Source organism: Pimephales promelas, chromosome 25 (genome assembly GCF_988280905.1).
Source record: "Pimephales promelas chromosome 25, fPimPro1.hap1.1, whole genome shotgun sequence".
NCBI classification, from domain to species: Eukaryota; Metazoa; Chordata; class Actinopteri; order Cypriniformes; family Leuciscidae; genus Pimephales; species Pimephales promelas.
This window is the reverse complement of record NC_142793.1, coordinates 26090178-26114259: the sequence shown is the minus strand read 5'-3', so window position 1 is coordinate 26114259 and position 24082 is coordinate 26090178. Positions and strand designations below refer to the sequence as shown.

The following is a 24082-nucleotide window of genomic DNA, read 5'->3' as shown; positions in this document are numbered from 1 at the left end:
ACCCCCGAATACTCCACATAATGCAAATAATAATGCAAATAAATCTAGTGATTCTGATTGCTATAATAGAGATATTTGCATTGCATACCTTGACATAAGTTCAATAAGAGCACTTTCTGGTGTTATGAAGTCACCAGATTTTAGCATAAATTTTAGGTTTTAGTCATTTAACCCTCTGGGGTTGTTCGTTTCAGAGTCACACTCGGGGTGTTCGGGTCCATTTGGGCGAGATTTATATTAAAAAAAAAAAAATCATGATTTTTTTTTTTAATAATATTTTTTCTTTTCTTTTTTGGTGTTTTGAGAAAATTTCAAAAAAAAAAAAATTATAATTATTATTAATGCAATAATTATGACAAAATTTCCCCACATTGAACATAATAGAAAAAATATTTTTTAAAAATATATATATATATATATTTTTTTAAAGTTGTATTTCATTTTAGCGTCAAGCCTAGGCCTCATAAAAGCTATTTTTGAAATGAGATGGATGCCATCTGGTGGACAAACTGAGCATTTTAAAAATGCAAAACACATGTATAATCTGAATTTTTTGGTGTGTTTGTGTAAGTCACCAAATTTCGGACCATTCCGAGGAAGCTGTGATTTTTGAAAAAAAAAATTATTTAAATTCTTCGGGTCCATTTGGGCCGAACAACCCCAGAGGGTTAATAATGTGCTTTTTGTTTTTAATATTTCTATTTAACTTTTTTATTACGGTTTTAGTTCAGCTTGAACTTGACGGCAATATTTTTAATTTGCATGCTTTATTTTAAACTTAATTTTTCATCTAGTATTTATTCTTTTTTCATCTATACACAGACTTTGTTTACATGCCCTTTATTATTATTATTATTATTATTATTATTACTATTTCCATATTACATGTCCGAGTTCAATCCTGACTGCTGTATGTATGTGTGACCGTAGCTCTGTAAGCGTCCTCTTTAATCTTCTGTTTCTCTGTGGCATCTTTGTGAATACCACAGCCAAACCTTTTTGTGTTTCTCTCCATCTTGCTTCCTCTCTCCATCCATTATGTGCTGGGTAGGACACAAGCAGTATTTGCTTTGACATGATATTTCCTGAAAACACGGAGTCCAGACACACTGTAAGTACCCGGAGCCCCCAGGACAGATGGAGAGAGAGAGAGAGAGAGAGAGAGAGGCAGGGTGAGAAAATAAAAGAAGCTGAGGAGTGAGTGTGAAAATGCAAAGCGGTAGAGAGAAGAGAAAAGGTGCTGAAATACACTCCAGAGATGAAGAGAAACACCTCAGGAAATGGGTGAGGAAAAAATGTATTTCCAAACAAAGACATCAAATGAGTAGTTTCTATATATTTGCATACACTCGAAAAAATGCTGGGTTATCTCAACCCAAATTTGGGTCAAATATGATTCCTGTGAAACTTTCACCTTTACAACTTTCACTTTTTCATTTTTTTAATTACATTTTTTAACCCAACATTTGGTTTGTCCATATTTGACCCAAATTTGGATTGAGACAACCCAGCATTTTTTGAGTGTATGTTCAATGAAAGCTATAATGCACAGGAGCCGTATGCAAGATTGTGGCCAAAACTGGTACTGCAATCCCTTTCAAATTACTGTAGAGCGGTGTGACATGTATGATTAATTGAAATACATTTTTTGCATACAGCTCCTTTAAAGAAAATGTCCGTCATCACTTTTTTTTTTCTATATTCAAATGATGGTGCCATGCTGATTGTCAGTATTGTCTTGTTCTCAAGTCACATGATCAAGCACCAAACCATCAGATATATGCAATTTGAGATTCGATGATTTCTGGTGTATAACCACTTAAACTTCAGTCTGCTTTTACTGTTTTAATCAAATGTCTCCTTTCGTGATCCACAGAAGAAAGAAGGTCACTGAGGTGATGGAAGGACATGAGGGTGAGTAAATGATGACAGAATTTTCTAATTTGGGTGAACATTAAATAATCTTAATTAATACAAGATCATAAACTTGTATGCTAATACGGAGGCGTATTGCATTCACTTGAAGAAAAAAAATCTACTCTGTTTTTCTGAATTAATGAGTTAATTTTTCTTGAGAAAAAAAGTTTTTGCTCTGTTTTTCTGAATTAATGAGTTAATTTTTCATGAGAAAATGTATTTTTGCTGTTTTTCTGAATTAACTCATTAATTCAGAAAAACAGAGCAAAAAAAAAATCCATTAAAAATTAACTCAATTCAGAAAAACAGAGCAAAAAACTTTTTTCTCATGAAAAATTAACTCGTTAATTCAGAAAAACAGAGCAAAAAAAAAAAATTCCATTAAAAATTAACTCATTAATTCAGAAAAACAGAGCAAACAATTTTTTCTCATGAAAAATTAACTCATTAATTCAGAAAAACAGAGCAAATTTTTTTTTTCTCATGAAAAATTAACTCGTTAATTCAGAAAAACAGAGCAGATTTTTTTTTCTTCAAGTGAATGCAATACGCCTCCGTATGCTAACAATAAGCATGTCACTGCTGAATATGTTCCAAATATTTGAGAAAGAGCTTTTGCATATGAGAGAAAGGCAGAGGCTATAACCATAACCCAGTTTTCTGATGCACAATAAACACGAGCCGGCAAGCAATAACCATTAACCCACTTCTAGCCAGAATAACCTTGAATTTAGTTACACGTTGTTTTTGCCAAAATAACTTGTTGTGAGACGTATGATATTCCATCAGAAGACATTTCTTTGGCATGTTATCTAATTGAAGACAATAGTCTATTCTTGGGTTATAAGACGTCCATCACATTTTCACTGACTGCCCAAATTTAGCTTGTTTTAGCCTAGACATCTGCAGGCCTGTGTTTGGATGGCTATTAGACGTCTTTTAAATGCAAAATTACTTGCCGGGACCAAGTCTGATCTACCATGACGGATCGGCACACAAAAAAAGGAACAAAAATGTCCCTGAAATGAAGAGATCAGAGCACACATTTACTGCTAAAGGTATGAAAATATTACTTTTGAGCCCTGACAATAATTTGGTGCCATCAATTATTTCTTTCATCTTTAAAATTGTGTTATTTCATGCTCAGGAGGAGTATACAGACTTTGAGGGTGAAATCTGTGGACTGGGTTTTTTAGCATTAAAAAGATCTTGGACTTTAAACGGACTTTAAATTCAGGCACAACACACAAGGGCTGTTGGATGTAAAGAATAACCCCAATTCTTCATCTTTCTGTATGATATTCTTGAAAAAAGTGAAGCCAAAGCGTCTCGATCGCCCCCCTGTGGCCGGTCCTAGTATAGCTCATAACCCCCGCCTCCCCATGTTATTCAATGGGAAGCGAGACCAACTAAACAATTAAATTACACTTCACATATCCTTTTTCCAAAGATAGTTTCTGTCATTTACTGTAGTTTCTATCACTTTGATGTAATCCCAAGTGTTCATTTTTAAAATAAGTTTGTTTTTAGTTAGTTATGTGATGATAAAAACGGTGCTCTGACATCATGATTGACAGGTTCTCTGTGCGAGATAGTCACTGAAGCACCTGCGGACTTTTTTTTAATAATGTTGATTATGTGGTTAGTAGTTGTATTTACCTTATTTTAAAGGAGCTAAACGCAAGTCTCTGAGTTTTTGCAGAACTACGCCCCCTCTGGCGACAAGCGAAACTGCAACCAGAGCTGTGCGCGTTCATGGAGGAACACACACACACACACACACATACGCACGTTTGCACGAGCTGTTCATAACTAAGGAGCATCAGCCGCACACTGTGCGGCACACATCTTTTGTTACAGTCATAATGAGGTAATACAGTAATAAATCTGCAAGTCATTTAAAATATATGAAAGGAAAGGCATTCGAGTAAATTACACACTTGTGTGAGAGGGGGAAACGGGGGTAGTAGAAAACTTCGGTTTTTGTTTCCATCTATCTCCCTGTGCTTACTGTATCCACTTATGATTGAATTATTATGGAAACACGTTCAGTTATCACTTTGTATAGGCTATTACCCGTTTGAGCCCTAGAGACGACCGGAGATCTCTCCGTTTGTTGCAAGCTTCCCGATGTTGACTCTCGTCTTATTCCGACGCCTGGCACTGGACAGACAGAAGTTTTATTTTCTGTCTCACGTGGAGTTTGCGTTGGGGTTTGTAATGAGCAGTGTTGTGCAAGTTACTTCCAAACTGTAATAGATTAGGTATTACTTGTTACTGTTATTTAAAAGTAATTCATTACCTTACAATATTACTGTCCCAGAATTGTAATGCGTTACATTACTCATGTATTACTTTTGAGTTACTTTCACCAAAATAACTAAGTAGAACTTAACTTTTGGGCTGTAACGATATGCAATATGAAACCGAAATCGCGATTCGCCACACGACTCAGATCCACGAACCTACAGAATCGCGACACACCTCTTCCAACTCCAGCGTTATTCTCCTTACCGTCCAGATCCAATGCTGCCTTATCTTTAAATTAGGCTATTAGTATTATTTGAAGTTAACATTATAAAATACGTAGACCTACACCACAAAACTAGTTGAGGATAAATTATTTAAAATTGGGGAAGTCCAGCATTATAGACGTGACATTTGCAGTCAAAACTTGAAATAAAATGGATTGAAACGTATATAGGCTACTTCCTTAAAGGACTCCAGGCATTAGACAAATATCAGTCTATGTTTTATTTTTAATATTAGGGAAAAGACACACATTCATGCGTGACAAAAAAATAGGAGGCAAAATATGAAGAGTTAAGATGCAAAAGCCTCTAAATGCCATTTGAAATGTTCTTCTTTAATGATGATTTTTATCAAACTTGTATATTTAAGTTCAGTAATTTCACTTAAATAACAATTAATAGGTAATCTTCATTGCCATTTAAGTGAAATCACTGAACTTAAAATATACAAGCTTGATAAAAATTATCATTCTAGAAGAAAATTTCAAATGGCACTTAGAGGCTTTTGCATCTGAACTCTTCATATATTTTTTTGTAATTCTGTTAATTACACTGCGCAAATCGGATGAAGAAGGGTTGGCTCTGCAGTCTCCATAGAACTTAAAATATTCATTTTATTTTAGTTTTCGTGTTCGCAATTATGAGGAAAAAACAATGTTACAGACGCGACCGCTCTGAACTGGCACTAAAAGACTGCTTTAAAACTTTCACATAGTCTGTTGCCTTTAAGAAGTAAAAGCAGACAATACACTGTAATACAACTGTAATACAAGCCTCACTGAACATGTAACGAGTAAAATATTACTGAAAATTGATTAGTAATGCCTTACACTACTGCGTTACAGCAAAAAGTAATATGTTACTGTAATGTATTACTTTTGTAATGCGTTACTCCCAACACTGGTAATGAGCTACAAGCCGGTCTCTTTCCGCGCCATATACAGATTTAATGAAGTGCACGTCACCGAAAGCAACAGATATGAGCTGGATTTTATTGATCATCGGCTAATTTCAAAATCAGCAAAGACAGCAATAAGAGAGATCGGCAACAGAACTGGTAAGATCATTTCATTTCTTTACTTTTAATGAAGATGGTAGTGTTAAGCGTCTGCGACTTACTTTCACTAATTCACTTTGATTTGCGATAGATTGCGGCGCTTGATGAAGGGGCTCAGCTCAGCTGCTCAGGTGATGCGCGTCGTCATATATGACTAATATCATGACATATAGCTTGGTTTCAACAACCAGATGCATTTACACTTGTCCAGTTTCGTCTGGAATACGGCACAGACCACGTCCTCAAGTGGTTTGAGCGATCGAATTCAAATCCGTCTCGAATGCGTTTCGGAGGGCATTTACACCCTGGTCTTTTCACGATCGAATAGCTATCCGATCACAGAAGACACATGAAGTGACCAGGTGTAAACAGCCCCTTTGAATCCATCGTCTACTTTTGTGGAAAGCTGACTAGAGTTGTGTCGCTCGAGTTGTCTTCTCTGATACGGAGAACGGCGGCGAATAGCTACACGAACCTGCCAGACATAGCCAGGCGAGCGTGAACGCGCATGACGTCACGCCCAGTCTCAGATTCGAGCCCGAATCCCTCTTATATATTTCACTGTACAGGGTTATAGAGGCGATCGCAGTGATCAAAGAATGGCTCATTCAGCCCATCAGGCGATTGTTTAAGCATGTATGGGTTAGAAAACGGCTATTTTTAACATGAAAAGTTGCGCAATGCACCTTTAACGAGGTTCTGCAATCAGCAGACATCATTGGAGAAGAACGAAGCAGACAGAGGACACTTAATGAAAGTGCGGCGCGTGTGCTTGCGTTTGATTCAGCGAGAATGAGGGCGCGGCCTTGATTTCGCGGCTGCTCACGACTGCGCATGACTGGTCCCGAAACACGCAAGTCCAAGATGTCAGCGTCATATCGAGACACTGGCGGCTTCAGTTCTCTCTGATGGAAAAGAATGAAGGGGCGTCGTCCATCTTTTTTTACAATCTTTGTTGAAAACACTGTTTTCGCATTGTATGGCCCGTGAAAAATTAGGTATTTAAACATGATGACGCAAGTTTAGTCAAGTAATGCATATTGAACCCATACACTGTAAAAAACAATTGTGATTTTAACGGTAAAAAACGGTGCAAAACTGTTAGTTGGTTAACAGAAAGTTTCCGTCCTATATACGGTAAATAACTGTGATAGATCTCATGGTACGTTTAATGTAATTTTACTGTAAAATACCGTTAAATTTACAGTTTTTGAAAGTGAAAAAGAACAACTCATTGTATAATTTTACAGTGAAAAAACGTAAATTGAAATTCCCATAATTCCCTGCGTGACACTTAACATTTGATGTATTTTTGTTGAAATAACTGTGGTTCCTCGTAGTTTTATGTACATTAACTAACCAAAGCCAGCAAGTGTTTTGTCAAGCTGCTTTTGAAGGGGTTATGCTGGTCACCACTGGAGTTTAAAGGTGTAGATTAGGCCCAAAGATCACCTCCGGCTCATGGCGCTGTAAAAAAAGGCTCTGTTACTTACCTGAACCGATCTCACCTGCACTGATAAAACCCAGCACTGGCCCCCAATGCAGCTCACCGTTACATATCCTATCGCATGCCACAAAGATTACTCCATCTGAGGAGATGACTGCAGAAAGGTGTGTTTTTCCGCCACGGACACATCACCGGCACGCTTGAGCAAACCCAACGGTGGCGTTATTCACAAGGCCAGTCATGCCTACATGCACCGCTCGATCGAACAGGCCACCCTGCAGGAGCAACATTATGCCTTCGTTGGCTGGAGATAGGAGCGACGACGCCCTTTCAGTGAAGGTGAGAGAGAATTAATGTGGGAGACAGGTGGACCGCGGGTGTCGTTATGATGGATTTGACTTTATCTTTCCAGAGCGGAGAGTAATGTTAGTTAGTGTTATGTCATGATTCGCTTGGAGATTATGCAAATAACCTCAGCTGTCACATGCACAAGGCCACTCAGACTGTGCAGTTGTTAAGTGTGTCTGGGACCTGATAATAATATAAGCACACTTTCAATACTGTGAATATTTCATAATGACATGTGCATCATGGGACATGGGGCGTGGAGTGACAAGACTGCAGATGCCAGTCCAGTGCTTGATTTGAACAGCACAACAGCGCCGCCATGTGGTCACATACGTTCACAGTCACTGAGATCTGTGCTGATGAACCGCTTCAAAGTCTAGACATCTGTTAAAGTGACGCTGGATAATATCCCATGACGTTCGATATCTCAGGTACATTCTCAAGAGGCAAGAAAAACATAAAGTATGAAGGGAACAGAAAGTGAGTCTTGTTTTTAATTCATATAACTCACAATTAAGTTTCTGAGACGAATTTCTATATATACATTTTAGCAACTTAATTTTAATTTACCTGGTTAAATGTCTGTCTGTCTGTCTACCTATCTATCTATCTGGCGATAGCTTGCAGCTAGCTTGTATGTCATGCCTGTATTCTGATTAGGCCGTGAAAGTGTCCCTTTTCGTTTTTACAATGTTTCTCTTACCTTTAATCTCCACCAGCTAAAGTTTGAATGTGAATATTCTTCAAACAACTTGATGTTGAACAAGTGCAGTATAGACCATGTAGCCCCGCCCCTTTCCAGCGCTGCTATCGTGATTTTGACTTCCGGTCTGTATTTCCACAGCGATCTTACATAGGTTGTATGAATGAACTGCTCGTAAAAAATTCCCGGTCAACATTTGTTAAGACATTTGCTTTACAATGCTTATGATATACATTACAATGCTCATGATAACTTTTGTTAACTCAACAATAAGTAAATCCACTTCACCAGACTAGCGACCGCAAAAACGGAAGTTCAAAGACAATATTCTAAAGATGATGACGGCGCCCACGTTTCTCTGGTGCATAAAGCCGTTACCATAGATATAAAGGCTAGATTTATTAAGGCGGAGTTTCTATCGTCATCACCGGCGGCCATCTTGTCACAGGTAAGCTGATGTAAGCTGAATGGTCAACACGAACATACTCATATCTCATAATCTTGACGGATTTAAAAACGGTTTGGTTTCTTACAAACCTTATTAACGAGGCTATAATTATCTGGACGATTAATTATTTATACACTTATTATTCATAAGTATGCTGTGTCATAACTACATCTTTGACGTTTATAACAAACCAAACCGTTTGAAAATCGGTCGAAAATTGAGCAAATTATGGTTATTTAAATAGTACATGTAGGTTACGAGTGAGCGAGCTGCCTGTGACAAGATGGCCGCCAGGTGCAGACGTCGACCTCTCCTTATCTCTAGAGATCTATGGCCGTTACCTTTAGTCCCGCGGCTTGTCACACATACGGTAGCCTGGTAACGAGAAACTGGGATAAAAGAGCAACAGCACGCACACAGGTGTGCTTACTTCAAGGAGGGGCGACAGGTACGGACGAAGCGTTTTATTAAGTGTTAATCATGCAAAAACATGTATAATATCAGTAGTTGTTGCTTCATGATACAAAGACCCATCAAGTGCGCATTTAAATGACGCTATTAAGATAAATAAAAAGGTAAATAAAAGTTGATATCTTTACGAAAATTAACCGTGGTTTTAATGGAGTAAAATTGTAGTTTTTTGGCAGATTGATTACCATTTGTATAACCACAGTTTTACTACAAATGCCATGGTTTAACTAGCCTATAGTTACTGTAGCAAAACCATGGTTCATTGTGGTTACCACTAAAATAACCATGTTTTTTTTTTTGTTGTTGTTGTTGTAAAGCCATGGTTAATTTTCAAGGTGATGTACTGTAAAATGTCGAATATCAAACTAATTCTTCCAGGATGGTATTTAAAATAAGACAATGTGTCGATACATTTGTCATGGTGTGTTTGTGCAGTGGTGTATTGTGTTGTGCTGCAGTCAGAGTTACAGATGGTTGGACCCTCGGGTGCCGTCAAGCCTCCGCATGGGACAGGCAGACCAGAGGGGCGTCCCACTAACACTGGCCTCGACCAGTACTGCACCTCCTTCAGACAGTCTTATGGTGATCACACAGCAACCTTAGATTCAGTCTAACTATACTTTGCGTGTTTACATATGATTATGGACATTGGCCTGTTTATATTGCTTCAGAAGCCAGATTATATCGGGTCACATTTTTCCAATTTGAAATAATAGACTTTTTTTTCTCTGCCATATTTTGAAATATAAACAGCCATCCATCTTTTCTACCGCACATGATAATGTTTTGATTCCTTACTTGAAATAACTCTAGATCGGAGCAAGAAAATTTGTATTATGTTTCAGACTTGCATGTTGTTTTTTGTGGAACACAAAAAGAGAATTTTATACTTTTTGAATTTTTTGTCATAAACATCAAACCTGGACCAAGTGAATAATTATCTTATCATAAATAATATACATTATTTAAATAAATAAATATATTATAAAATAATATACATTATTTATTATCAGTGAATATAAATAATGTACAGGTGAACCTCGAAAAATTAGAATATTGTGCAAAAGTTCATTTATTTCAGTAATTCAACTAATATATTGACTCAAGACATGCAAAGGGAGATATTACAAGCCTTTATTTGTTATAATTTTAATGATTATGGCTAACAGCTATGAAAATCTTTTCACAATATTCTAATTTTGTTTTCATAAGCTGTAAGCCATAATCATCAAAATTATAAGAAACAAAGGCTTAAGTCTATATAATTTATTAGTTTCACCTTTTAAGTTGAATTACTGAAATAAATGAACTTTTGCACAATATCCTAATTTTTCGAGTTCACCTGTATGTCATTTAGATCACTTTTATGACTACTTTTTAAAACGTCTACATTTGTATTCTACAGGGGGGAAAAAACGGCATACAGGTTTGACATGACATGGGTGCGAATATAAACACTTTTGGTGACTTATACCTTAATTAAAAAAAGTTACTCTTTAGATTTGACATATTAATTATAAATATAATTGTTGGATAAAATATCAATAGTGGTGCATATTTAATGACAACGATGTACTAAAGACCAAAAAGCGATTTTTGCAAAATAAAAACGCTGTATTATGATGTCACTTTGTAAAGAAACACTTATATGCCTATAGACTGAACATGACGTAACAGTTGTCACAAATTCTCATTTTTTTGTATTTAACCCTACAATAACTGTAATATCGCTTTAGAAAAATGCATCTTGAAACCCTTTTTCAAGTTTGCCATTTTAGGCCCTCAGAATGCTGTAATTATTTCTTATTTTTTATTCTAAACTGTTTTAATTATTCTGATTTCTTTTTTGGATTATTTTAATTTCTTCTATGTAAAGCACTTTGAATTGCCATTGTGTATGAAATGTGCTATATAAATAAACTTGCCTTGCCTTGCCTAGTCGTCTAAATAAACTGCCAAAACGCATACAAAGATTTTCCGTATTTAGTTGAAAATGGTGTCATGTAAACCCATTAGTTCCACTGTAAGATGTTTTTGTGCTGTAGAATACAAGATGTTGAATCTGTCCTCTTTTATCCAGGTAAGGAGTTCTTCCAGCCAAGTCTAGGCCATCATTTTAGGACGGGCTACTCTGCTAACCACCGTCCTGCTCTGTACTACAGCTCCAGCCTGGACCGCGATGATAATCCACAGTTTGGGTATGGCCCAGATTGTGTGTGTGTTCGAAATTACACATACACTCCAAAACCTTATTGCACCTCTCTAAATCATTTTTAGACAAACACTTTTTGCCTTTTTGTTCTCTCTTAGTCTCTCACTGTTGGACAGTTTTGAGTCTCAATCGAAGCGGCATTACCGGCGTCTGGCTCTGCCCGACGGGACGGACTCTTTGGCCTGCTCGGGGTCCAGAAGCAGAGAGAGTGGGTATTTGCAGCTCCAAACTCAGCCAAAAGCTGTAAGAGCCAAAGACACACACATAGAAACGCAGCAGCTTTCAAGGGCACCGTGCCATGTCACTTCACCCTGGCCTCATTGTTCTTTGACTTTCTCTCTCTCTCTCAGAGAGCTGCATCCCGTCAGACTGAATATAAAGGCACTTACAATCCTCACCGCCTCAGAGTTTGGGGTAAATAATGTGGTTTTAAAAAATGGGTTTCTTAAAGGAATAGTTCACTGTGAAATTAATTTTTGGTGTATTTTATCTTACCTCAAGGGCATCCAAGATGTAGGTGTCTTTGTAGGTGTCAGTATTTTCAATTTTGATATTTTTAGGTCAAATCGTTCTGGAGGTCTATGGTCACCACCTCAAAGAGCGTGCACAGAGAAGTCCAGATTAAACATGATTTAATGACTCGTAAATGTAAGATGGCCTAAGACACGAAACGAGCGGTTTGTGTGAGAAAACCAACAGTATTTATATCGTTTTACCTCTTGTAACGACAGCCACGTCCAAGTCGGAAAGCGAAAGTGATCTCTCGCGTGTGTACGACACTCATTGTTTACACAGAGATTTCGGATGTTTTGCCTTTCACTGTGACGATTACAAGAGGTAAAAATGATATAAATACTGTTGGTTTTCTCACACAAACCGCTCGTTTCGTGTCTTACGCCATTAATGTGTACTTACATTTACGAGTCATTAAATCATGTTTAATCTGGACTCGAGGTGGTGACCATAGACCTCCATTATATGACTGATAGACAAGAACGGTTTGACCTAAAAATATCAAAATTGAAACTACTGCGGAAACAAAGACTCCTACATCTTGGATGCCCTTGAGGTAAGATAAAACACACCAAAAATTGATTTCAAAGTGAACTATCCCTTTAACTGGGTTCTTTGTAGATTCAAAGTTCTTTCAGAGCACTGTGTTTGTGTTTTAGTTGGACCCAGAGAAGAGAGTGGATACACTGAGGGAACCAATCTACAACTGAACACCTTCCTCCCTCAACACATTAACATGGTGTGTGTGTGTGTCAGTTCATCATTCTTTTGGCAAAGTCATTGTCAAGACATTTTTTTCAACAGCACATATCCATAATTCCTAATGTTGTATTCATGAGAGTCACATCATCAGATCCTTTTCCCATTGTTATACTGACTCTCTGCTTTGATTGGGTGATGATGGTTGTCAGGACGACGCTCGCAGGATACAGGAAAGTGTGACGAGGACTGACTTCCTGCCTCGATCTTTCCTACAGGTGTTCTCTCCGCTATCACTCTCTCCATCAACATCACCACATTCATGTGATTTTTAGAGGTTGCGTCAGCTGAATAGGTTTGCCTATTTAATGTGTGTATGTGTGTGTGTGTACCAGGGCAGCGAAGCATTACCAAAACTTGCCTTCCGTGCACTTCGAGAAACTGGATATACAAGAGACACCCAGAGACCTCTGACCGGTTCAGTGAGTACTAATCTCTCACTCTTTGGATAAACTCTTCTATTAAAGGGGACATATCATGCAAAATCCACTTTTTTAGCCCTTAAATGCATTTTGTTGTATATTTGGAGTGTTTATAAGTACAGAAAAGATGAAATTATTCTCTTCAGGTGCTTCGTTTATATCTTTATATTCTGTTTTGGTCATATTTTTCAACCTGTTCAGATTTTTCTGTTCTCTATGACGTTTTTTGAACAAGTGCGTCACCGTATTTGCAGCGGAACTGACGAATAAGGACATTGACTACCGGTCCAACACTTCGAGCAATCCGCCATTATTATTTCTCACTCCGATTTTGTAGTCCGAGCTCAATGATGCAGAAGTTACGAGACGGCTAGTCAAAATGTTCGGTTGTTGGATGTACGTTAGTGACCTGAAGCACTTCAAGGATTGACTGCCGATCGACTTCGTCTGAATGAGAGGTAAATTACTTCTATCTTTGGAGACGACGAACAGAGCATTTCCATAAGCTGTAAATATCATTAATAAAAATAAAGTACTTTACTTTCTTAAAAAACATGGTGGTCATGGTTTAGCAGTAGCTTTGTCTTTCTTTGTTTTAGTTTTGAAGTAACGTTACACGTCTGCAGGATTATTGTTCTTGAGTTTCATCAATGCTCATTTTGGTGCTTTTCTAAACGCATCATATTGTCAATACAGATTGTTTGTGGTAAGATTAGACCGTAGTCATTTATCTTGTCAGTCTGCTGGAGAAATAGTTGACTTTCACTAATAACACTAAACAGTTAACTCACATACCAATACATCCATATGAAGAAGAGGTTGTTCTGCAGGTTCGTCGTCGTCTTTATCGACTCGCTCGCTCTGGCTGGAATATGTAAGGCTTGATGGACAAGTCTTCTGTTGTTGACATTTTATTAACGTGTGAATAAAAATGTTCTTTGAAGGTATCGTATATAATCGTATATGTCTAATAATGGCCGAACGTGGGGAGTTGAACCGACCGTGAACTCATGGACCTGGAGAGCGGGCGGGGTGTGACGCATCTCCTTTTTATTTAAAGGGGCCGCTTTGAAACGGGTCGCTCACAGACGCACATCAGAAAAGGGGCTTGTGGAGCTATAATAATGAGGAATTCAGACCCAAGCATTGCAGTTATGTTATATAGACCACAACGGGATGATTTATATGTAAAAATGAATGATTTAAAAGCATGATATGTACCCTTTAAGTTCTCTGACCAAGAGGTTTTTTCTGGACGTTGTGCCCACAGGATGGCTTCAGTGAGGACAGCAGACAGAAGACTAGACCTGCTCTAACTACATTGTCCATTGGCACGAAGGTCCATTATTTGCCCTCTATATTTGTTTGACTATGACTGTTAGTAGATTTAAATGTACTTTTTAATGAATAACCTTTGAAAGGAATAGTTCACCCAAGAAAATATCATTTACTCACCCATATTACTTTCTGTCATCTTTTCCTCCTCTGCAGCTTTCATTTATCCATATTTGAGTACATTCATATATACCACATCAGGTCACGTCACCAAGGAATCTCAAAATTGGCAATAAACATTCCTAGTTATGCTAATTTTGAATGACTGGAAATGTCACGGTGAGCGTAAACATTCTGTCTCACAAATGAGGAAAGAAGCTCATATAGGTTTGGAATGACATGATGATGAAAAGCTGTAAATGATGTTACGGGATGTGCTGTTCCTTTATATTACACAGTCAAGAAGTAAAAAAGATTGAGCAAAATGTGTTCTCCTTAAAAAAGCTGTTTTGTGCCAGTTCCGATTTAATGTCACAAAAGCATTCACCTCAACAACAACAACAACAGTCATCCACTCGAGAGATGATTGGAAATCTAGTATATTTTGTAGAGAGGGGTTTCTACAATGGTTTTGTGTACGGTCCGTTCTGTATTTCACAGGCCTCATCAGGATTCGTCCTGAACGCCCCCAACATCACAAGCCTCTCGCATGCACCAGCCGACCCGCAACACTTCCTCACACACTACCGAAGCAAGTGAGTCACGTCTGTCTCTGTGTGTGTTCCTCGTACTTGACTCGCAAAACTGATTGCTCATTTATTTAACCTGACGGTCTGTGCCCTGTAGACGGGGACGACTACTGCAGGAAATTATGAAGCATTCTTTCAAATCAGAGGGTTGAGTGTGTTCTGATTGGTTGCTGGGGGAATGAGTGTGTTCTGATTGGTTGCTGGGGGAATGAGTGTGCTCTGATTGGTTGCTGGGGGAATGAGTGTGGAGAGTGTTCTGATAGGTTGCTGGGGGAATGAGTGTGTTCTGATTGGTTGCTGGGGGAATGAGTGTGTTCTGATTGGTTGCGGGGGGAATGAGTGTGTTCTGATTGGTTGCTCTGGGAATGAGTGTGTTCTGATTGGTTGCTGGGGAAATGAGTGTGTTCTGATTGGTTGCTGGAGGGAATGAGTGTGTTCTGATTGGTTGCTGGGGGAATGAGCGTGTTTTGATTGGTTGCTGGGGGAATGAGCGTGTTCTGATTGGTTGCTCTGGGAATGAATGTGTTCTGATTGGATGCAGATGGGATGGTTGTTTTAAAAATGGTTTCTTTTTAACCTTATAAATGTTGCAGGTTTTGTGAGCAATCATTAGTGGAGCAGCAGAGATCAGACTGGATGAGAGGAGGCGTACAGGGACACAGAGAGAGCGGATACAGTGGACGAGACACGGACAGGTACACACGTCAACACATGTACATCTGTCGGTCATGTACAGCTGAACACTTGTTAATAACATCCTGTGTCTCCCTCTTTCACACAGGTATAATCTCAGTGGATATAATGTCCTGATTCGCAATAAATCTGAAATATTGATTTAAACCACATACTGTCAATTTTAGCCTGATCATTTCTACTTGATATTTTCAGACAAAATTATATTGCTTATATTTAGATTTGTTTGGATGCATAATTAAAACTATTGATCATACTTAGGGTTAGTGATTTGAAAAAAAAACACTCTAACTCTAATAATTAAACGTTGTGACTATCAAAACACTGAAGAGATTATTTTAGCAATCAAATTGTACAAAAAAATACCTCGAAAACGATATAACATTGAAAAGGGGCTCCACGTTTGAACAACATGCCTAAAAAACACTCTTAACCCTTAAAAACTGCACAGCAGCACATGGCAACTTTTAGATACACACTGTTTTAGAATGCATTGAGCCGTGAATTATTAAAATCAGCAATCATTTTGACAGCAAGTCGTTTAAATAGTGATGAGCAACATAATGATTTCTGTAAGATTGAATGCAAGAACAGGAATGTTTGTTAGATGCAAAAACCTGGTCAGCAGATTGAGATGGATACACCCGATACACACATGAACTGTATGCATGACTTCTGTCTTGGTGAGAGAGGAGTGGCACCGAGTAGCTGGCATATGGGCACAGTTATGGTCCCCGCTCATGTTGTTTTTTTGCATGTGTGTAAGCTTCTCTCTCTCATCTCAGGGCCAATGTTCACTCTCCCACGCAGGCAGATCCTGTAATAATCCTCATGAGAAAGGGATGTTCAAATTGAAAAGTGACTAAAGCGGTTGTAAGATGTTTGATGGTTGCTGATGTGTTGCTATTTGGCAGCAAATTGAGAAGTTTGAGCGTTAGCAGTCAATTAAATTCAAAAAGCTATTATCGTTTATACTTAAAGAAGTAGTTCACTTTTAAAAAAACTTTTGCTGGTAATTTACTCACCCCGTGTCATCCAAGATGTCCATGTCTTTCTTTCTTCAGTCGAAAAGAAATTAAGGTTTTTGAAGAAAACATTCCAGGATTTTCTCCATATAATGGACTTCAATGGGGTCCAAACGGTTCAAGGTCCAAATGAGAGTTTCAGTGCAGCTTGAAAGGGCTTTAAACGATTCCAGACGATAAATAAGGGTCTCATCAAGCGAAACGAGCGGCCATTTAAAAGTTTAAGTTTTATAAGCTCAAATGCTCGCCTTGCTCTGTTCTGTGATGCGCGTTCGTGACTCTCCTGTTCGAACTCGTTCATCAAAATGAACAAATCTTTTTCAGAGTCAACTCGTTCATTTTGTTCGTTGAATTCACCAAATGACACGAAAAAACAGAACAGAACCATTTGAGCTTATAAAACGTAAACTTTGTTATTTATTTATTAAATGAGCGCTCGTTTCGCTTGATAAGACCCTTATTCATCGTCTGGAATCGTTTAAAGCCCTTTGAACAGTTTGCAGTGAAACTGTCTTTTGGACCTTGAACCGTTTGGTCCCCATTGAAGTCCATTATATGGAGAAAATCCTGGAATGTTTTCTTCAAAAACCTTAATTTCTTTTCGACTGAAGAAAGAAAGACATGGACATCTTGGATGACTTGGGGGCGAGTAAATTATCAGCAAAAGTTTTTTTAAAAGTGAACTACTCCTTTTAAGTTAAGTGATTTGAACAAATCGCTAAATGCACCTACACCTATATGGACCTAAAGGAAACCTCAAATATGCATGGTAGAAAATAAAGTGTTTTGGGGGAAAAACAACCAAATTATCATAGACTTCAAGGTGGGCCATTAAACAACCACATAGCAACACCCTAGCAACCAACCAGAACATTCAGGCAATACGCGCAGTGCACACATAAGTCTGAAAATCTAGTTCTCGCACTGTGGTTTCCCAGCCTTGCATCTCCACTTTTAATAGCTTACAGTGCAAAACCTCCAACTGACATGTAGAACTTGCAAACATGCCCTACTTAGGAGCAAAATCCTCCATGACGGCCCCTCCTCTCGTGTGCTAACACGCTGTCACAATGGCTCGGATTACATTTCAGACACGGGATGACTTCTGCTGAGATCTGGCAGTGACAGAGATATTACTGTGAGTGCCTGTAACAAGGGTATGAGGTTTCAAGCGCCGCGGAGGCAGTCCGGTGCTCATTCACGGCGTGCTATGCGGCTGACCTTGGGAGAATGGCGTTAACGTAAACTAGCAGTAAGCCACTAAATGATTAAGCACAGAGACTCGGGTCTGGACTGTGTCAGAGCTCTCCGCTGCTCCACAGATACTCGATACTTGGCGCCTGAGAATCCAGGACTAACGGCAATGCCAGTGTCCCTTTAAAGATGTCATATAATATGAAATCAAATCTTTTGAGATGAGAGATTATTAGACGTGTTCTGTTGGTGTTGTTTTTTTGGTCTGCCAAGCAACTTTGAGGTATCATTCATGTTCATAACACAAGTCTTTTGATTAAGGGTTTGACCAAAATTGTGATACGCTGACATTGGATCTGTTTCCGGGACCAAATGCTCTACCAAAACCAAATAACATGTACATTCAGTAATACTACTGAAAAATAACCTATACTGAAATCTCAGATGGCCATACAGTGATTCATCGTTTATGAATCATTAATATATTGGTGTCTGGGACGCCGTGAGCCTGGGGACGTAGTGTAAAGTGTGATTTGCTTAAAAGCTAGTGTGTGATATGAATACACAGTGCTCATAAATGGCTGTTGAAATAGTATTCTCAGTAGAGGAACAAACACTGATAGTCATTCTCGTTTTAACGAGCCTTTAACCTTGAAGTACCAAAATTGCAACACTTCAGCAACCATCGAATCACTTTTTGATCAATTGTTCAATGTCTTCCACAGTTGAACGAGACCTACCTGCCATAGTCCACACAACCCATCCCGTCGAAAGGTTTAGGCGTCTTTTAAACAGCCAAGACGGTCCTTTATTTTGTCTGCCAGCCTCGAGTCCTGGACATCTGAGATCTCACAATAAAATACCGTAGGTACTTTGTTGGCCGATTTGAATAAAAAGGTTTTTGCGAATTGAAAACTGGCTGTTTTTTTAAGACGCCTAAGCCATAATTTGCTCATACGTGATGGGTTGTGTTGATTCTGGAGTGCAGATCTGGGCGGAGACACAGTTTTCTCCACTTCCTGTCACAGGTTGTGCCAAAACACTTGTTTCAGATTTTTCGCAGCAATAATGACAGGCTCATAGCGTTACGTAAATATTTTAACAGATGGGATACGACACTCTTTCAGGGAGAGATGAGAAGTGACAGGAGACGGAGAGAGAGTTTAAACAGCACGATGATGGATGAAGGAAGAAAAGGGGAAGAGAAATAAAAACACACTTCTTGACTAGAATAAGAGAGTTGGCAGATGTGAGTGAAATACAATATCAGAAGGAAAGAATGAACAAATGAGGAACGTGCAAATTAGAGGGCCGTGATTTCCACAGATGACCTCTATATTTCACTTGAACAAAGATTTTTGAGAAAGAATGGCTTTCATCCATAGAACACAAAGTGAATTTTTAGTTGTTGTCTACATCTTCTCGCAGTGAAGAGACCTTCTTTGATTATGGTTGGAGTTGGATTGGATTCTCACACAGCTCGCTTGCAGTGTTAATTTGGTGTTAAACACTATTTTCATTTTTATACCATCACCCAACCCACAAACCTGCTGGATCTGTTATATTCTTTGTTCTGGGAGCTCATCATTTACTCATTAAGTGCTTCTGTCTCTCAGTCTTTCTCCCAAAACATCACTGACTAACGACCCGGGCCTTTTATGGAGCGCACCCCCACTCCTCGTCTGTCCCTGATGTTTCTCTTCTGTCTGCACGAGTCCTTCGAGTATAAGAAGAGAGAGAACGTTTACTTCTACTAGTGCTAGCTTGGCTAGCTCTTCCCATCTGTCTCAGATCATGTCAGCCAGACAGCTAGTGGAAACTCACTCAATTCACAAACTTAATTGGCCTTTATTGAATCGATTCAAAAGTCTACTTCCAAAAATTGATTCGACTATTAATTTGCATTATTTTAGCTTATATGTTTTTTTTAGTAAAAATAGACATGGTTAAATTTTGTTATAAATCACAATTTCATTTTGCGAAAATTTTGGTCAACTTTCCTTGTTTAAAAGTGGAGGGATACTCCACTTTTTTTTTTGGAAATAGGCTCATTTTACCACTCCCCGAGAGTTAATTAATTGGGTTTTACCATTTTCGAATGTATTCAGATGATTTTTTGATATTTAGAAGAATATCAGTAACCAGACAGTTTCTGGTCTCATTGACTTCCATAGTATATATTTTTCCTACTATGGAAGTCAATGAGACCAGAAACTGAACATCATGACTTTTGCGTAAACATATACACCACTTTCGAGTCAGGTGGCGTGTTATCTCTGCGCATTTTGAGCTATCCGCGTGTTTGCGTATATGTCTACGCCATTAACGTCCGCGTCATTCCGCGTGTCTGTACACTCAGTCAAATCTCCAGTCATAAATGCCATTAACCCCAGTGACGGTTAGGTTTAGGGACGGGTTGAGGTAAGTCATATATTTATATAACGTTAAGTCAACGGCGTTCATAAACACGCTGAAAGGCGATTATGCGTCTTGATAGCACGCCAAAAATGGAAATACGAATTGGCGTGTCATACACACGCTACTTCATGAGATCAGTCTGAACTGAATCTGGTTACTGAACTACTTCTAAATATCAGAAAATCGGCTGAATAGATTTGAAAATGGTAAAACTCAACTGTTTAACTCTGCGCAGTGGTAAAATGAGCCTATTTCCAAAAAAAAAGTGGAGTATCTCTTTAAAGGGATACTTCACTTTTTTTGTAAATAGGCTAATTTTACAACTCAACAGTTGGAGGTTTAACGTTTTCGAATCTATTCAGCCGTATTTCTGATATTTAGAACAATATCAGTAACCAGATTCAGTTTCTGGTCCCATTGACTTCATTAGTATATATTTCTTCCTACTATGGAAGTCAGAACTGTCTGGTCACTGATATTCTTCTAAATATCAGAAATACGGCTGAATAGATTCGAAAAACTGTTTAACTCTGAGGGCCTATTTCCCCCAAAAAAGTGGAGTATCCCTTTAATTTTAACTAGATTTTTACTGTTGACATTGAACATTTGAATCAAATTTGGACAAATCAAGTATTGTCATATATATATATGCAGTATATTGAAAAAAGATAGCTTTATTAACCAGTCCTAGTCAGGGCTGGCATCAGAGTCCGACTAGACATGAATCATTGAAACGCTTGACAAACTCATTGGTTATTTAATAAGAGAATATTTGGTTTCACCAACACTCATCGCTGCAATTGCAGCATCAAGTTTCTTATAAACAGTGCACTCGTGTCAGGGTAGAGCTCCAGACACACTTACACACGCTCACAAAGAAAAATATCTTGAGTCCTGCTCTTAATTAGAAATACACAGCACACAGTAATGTAGTTTTGACGCAAGTTGTGCAGTTTCACAGGTCTTCACAGTTGACTTTTCCAAATCACAAGTCTTAAACCCTGTAATTATTGAAGAGAGTCCTGTGTTTGAGGATTGAACAAACAGCAATGATCTGGCCAACAATAATGCCTTCTAATAATAGCAACACTCACTTGTACTTGTGTGGAAAAACTGTTGCGTATTTGCAAAACGTTAATTCGTGGCGTCTGAAGTGAAGCTATATTTAGCAGTATTTGAGAAACTGTGTTACTGATACACTGCCAAATTGGGAGGAAGTGGAAAAAAGTCATGCAGGTTTTGAATGACACAAGGATGAGTAATTGATATTTCATTTTTGGATGAACTATTCTTTTATCCTTCTACTTTCCAATCAATCGCATCAATGTAATGTTAATGTTAGCAGATGCTTTTTATTTCTTCACCCCATAAAGCATTCTGGGGTATCTTAAGTGCCATTACCAGGACCCCAATTAGTTCCTCTCCAGTTCATCCTAGGGACTGAACCTGCAACCCTCGCAGTAACACTTCAGATGAGTAGTGCACAGAATTGCAAAAATTCTGTTTGCAGACACACTGTAGACTAGAGTAGACCCATAGTATCAATTTTGTTCTTGCTCCTCTTCATATTCATAATCCATTTCGCCTCTCTCGTACTCCAATTCCGCCCCCTCGTAGCCGTCATACCCCTCCCCCTCGTAGATTAGCTCCTCCCTTTCATACTCCAATCCGTCGTCGTCATACCCAAGCTCTGCCTCGTGAAACGTCACGCTCTGCCTCTCAGGCTCCGCCCCTTGCTCGTTATCCAGTCCGTCCTCATCCGCTGTTGTTGACGGAACCGACCCGTTTGATTCCTTCTCCTTAGCGACTGCCAAGTTTAGGGCGGAGCTCATTCGGAGTTTCTTGAGTATCCCGTGAATGACTGGATTAGCAGCCGCCTCCGCGGCGGCCGCCGCCTCCTCCGCTTCTTTCTCGGCGCGTTCTTTTGCCTCTTTCCTTCTCTCTCTGGCCTGCAGGACCTCCTCGGCCCCCTCCCCGACAATTAGCACCTCCTTCCCTACACGTGGAGGCTCCTTCACAGGGTTGTGGTCGTAGGAGAAGAGTCGCAGCGAGGGAAGGTGATGCAAGTTTGGGAACTCTGTTATCTTATTGCGGTCCATGTCCAGAATCTCCAGCTGCTCCATTTTGAGGAGCACTCGCGGAAACTCGGAAAAGCGGTTTCCGTACAGCCAGAGTCCTCTCAGGGCCTCCATACGACACAGGTCCGAGGGAAGGGTGCGCATGCGGTTGTCCCCGATCTGCAGGGAGCGTAGATTGGGAAGGTCGTACAGCTGCTTGGGGAAGTGCTGGAAGTAGTTGCTCTCCACCCAGAGGCAGCGCAAGCTCTGCAAGTTCCTCACCTCCGACGGGAGGCTCATCAGCCGGTTGCTTCCCAGGTAAAGACACGTGAGATTGGTCAGCTTGCACACAGAGAGGGGAACGTCTTCAATCTTATTGAAGTCTAGTGCCAGGGTCCGCAAACCCTGCAGCCGCGTGATGCGCTTGGGGACGTCGCGGAGACGGTTTCCACAGACGTAGAGCTTCTCCAGGTACTCCAGGTCCAGGACTTGACGAGGAAGTCGACGGAACTTGTAGTAGCTCAAGTCCAAAACGGGATCTCCGCTCGCCAAGAGCTCGTCGACTCCGAGAGGCAGCTCCTCGTCCTCCACGACCTCCTCTTCTTCTTCCTCCTCCTCCTCCTCTTCTTCATCTCCGTTCTCTTTAACCTTCTTCTCCTTTTCCTCTCCTCCTTCGTCCTCGGCCTCTTTTCGGGACGAGTTGCCCATACCCTCAGCCGGCTAGCCCGGCGTTTGTCCGTGTGTGTGGCGAGAGTGTGTTTCAGGACGGGGTAAGAGGGTGAGGCGGTCTGTGGGGCTGGCCCCCCCTCCCCGTGTCAGTTTCACTCAGTAGGATTGACCCGGCAGTGACAGAGCCAGCACAGCGACACATGGTGCTCTGACTACAGGCGGCTTCCCCTCAGTCCCTGTACAATGAGCTCCAACGTCAGCAAACACGGCAGTGACACCAGCAAGGAGGCATTCTGAGTGTGTGTGTGTGTGTGTGTGTGTGTGGATTGCTTCAAATATTTTATAATTAGGCTACATGCTATAAAACAGATTATAATAGTAGTAGTAGTTGTTGTAAAAAGTAAGTACAACTGTGAGAGGAATAAAGCTTAATTGTGTCTCTGTAATGTGAACTCAAACTTTATAGATGAGTGTCAAAGTAGCTGCCAATATTACGTCCCGATTTCATAGTTACTTGTTTATTTATTTATTTTAAAATATATTATTGGTTAAAAGCATTAAATGACTCACATTACAGTCACAAACTTTCAATTTCAGTCTGTCAGTTTTGATAGTGTGAAGGCTGATGCTGAGCTTCTCTCTGCCGACACACGCAGCTCTTGTCCCGGCCGCCCGGTCTGTGGATCCCGGTCTCGTTCACGCGCTGATGTGACCTGGCCGGCGGCAATGTGAACCGAACCGATGATGTCCAACTGTAACTCCGGTTTGCGTGGTCCTAAATCAGACAACAATCCTCTGGGAGATGTCAAGATGATTAAAGTTTCCAGAAGCGCTAGACTCGATTTCTGTAGCCTGTTTCTATCCAACGATCAAAATCCGTGTCGCGTTTCTTCTCCTCTCTCTCCGTGTGTGTGTGTGTCTGTGTGTGTTGAGTTCAACGTAAAGCGTTGCCATGAACCGTCTCTCTCTCCCCTAGCAACCAAAACAGGGACATGCGAGTTACACACGATTGTCACGTGTTCCGTGGGGACAGGGAGGCGGTCAAATTCCTCTCTTCCAAGTTCACGTTATGCAATAGAGAAACGCATTTATTTTTATTATTTTTTTAATGTATAAAATATTTATTAATAGCCTATATTAAACATTTCTATATGTATTGTAAAATAAAACGTGA

The 24082-nt window shown here is 39.6% G+C and overlaps 2 protein-coding genes across 2 annotated transcripts; one reads left to right on the top strand and one right to left on the bottom strand.

Annotated features, from left to right (window-relative positions):
- The first annotated feature begins 8397 nt into the window (after positions 1–8397).
- saxo4 (stabilizer of axonemal microtubules 4) lies at positions 8398–15709 on the top strand. The gene is made up of 12 exons (XM_089127877.1): positions 8398–8899; positions 9358–9504; positions 11003–11120; positions 11233–11377; positions 11485–11548; positions 12307–12386; positions 12559–12624; positions 12742–12828; positions 14099–14167; positions 14764–14858; positions 15446–15547; positions 15634–15709. Exons 1-12 carry the CDS (start codon positions 8782–8784, stop codon positions 15689–15691), a joined length of 1149 nt encoding a protein of 382 aa, XP_088984003.1. The 5' UTR covers positions 8398–8781; the 3' UTR covers positions 15692–15709.
- Positions 15710–20919: 5210 nt separating this feature from the next.
- On the bottom strand, positions 20920–23923 carry lrrc10b (leucine rich repeat containing 10B). Its single transcript, XM_089127876.1, has one exon. It carries the CDS (start codon positions 22945–22947, stop codon positions 21724–21726), a length of 1224 nt encoding a protein of 407 aa, XP_088984002.1. The 5' UTR covers positions 22948–23923; the 3' UTR covers positions 20920–21723.
- Positions 23924–24082: the final 159 nt, after the last annotated feature.

Coding starts and splice junctions, on each gene's coding strand:
- saxo4 (XM_089127877.1), top strand. CDS start 8,782: ATGGCCGTTACCTTTAGTCCCGCGGCTTGTCACACATACGGTAGCCTG. Junction 11,549..12,306: donor TCACCGCCTCAGAGTTTGGG/GTAAATAATGTG, acceptor TTTGTGTTTTAG/TTGGACCCAGAGAAGAGAGT. Junction 12,829..14,098: donor AGAGACCTCTGACCGGTTCA/GTGAGTACTAAT, acceptor TTGTGCCCACAG/GATGGCTTCAGTGAGGACAG.
- lrrc10b (XM_089127876.1), bottom strand. CDS start 22,947: ATGGGCAACTCGTCCCGAAAAGAGGCCGAGGACGAAGGAGGAGAGGAA.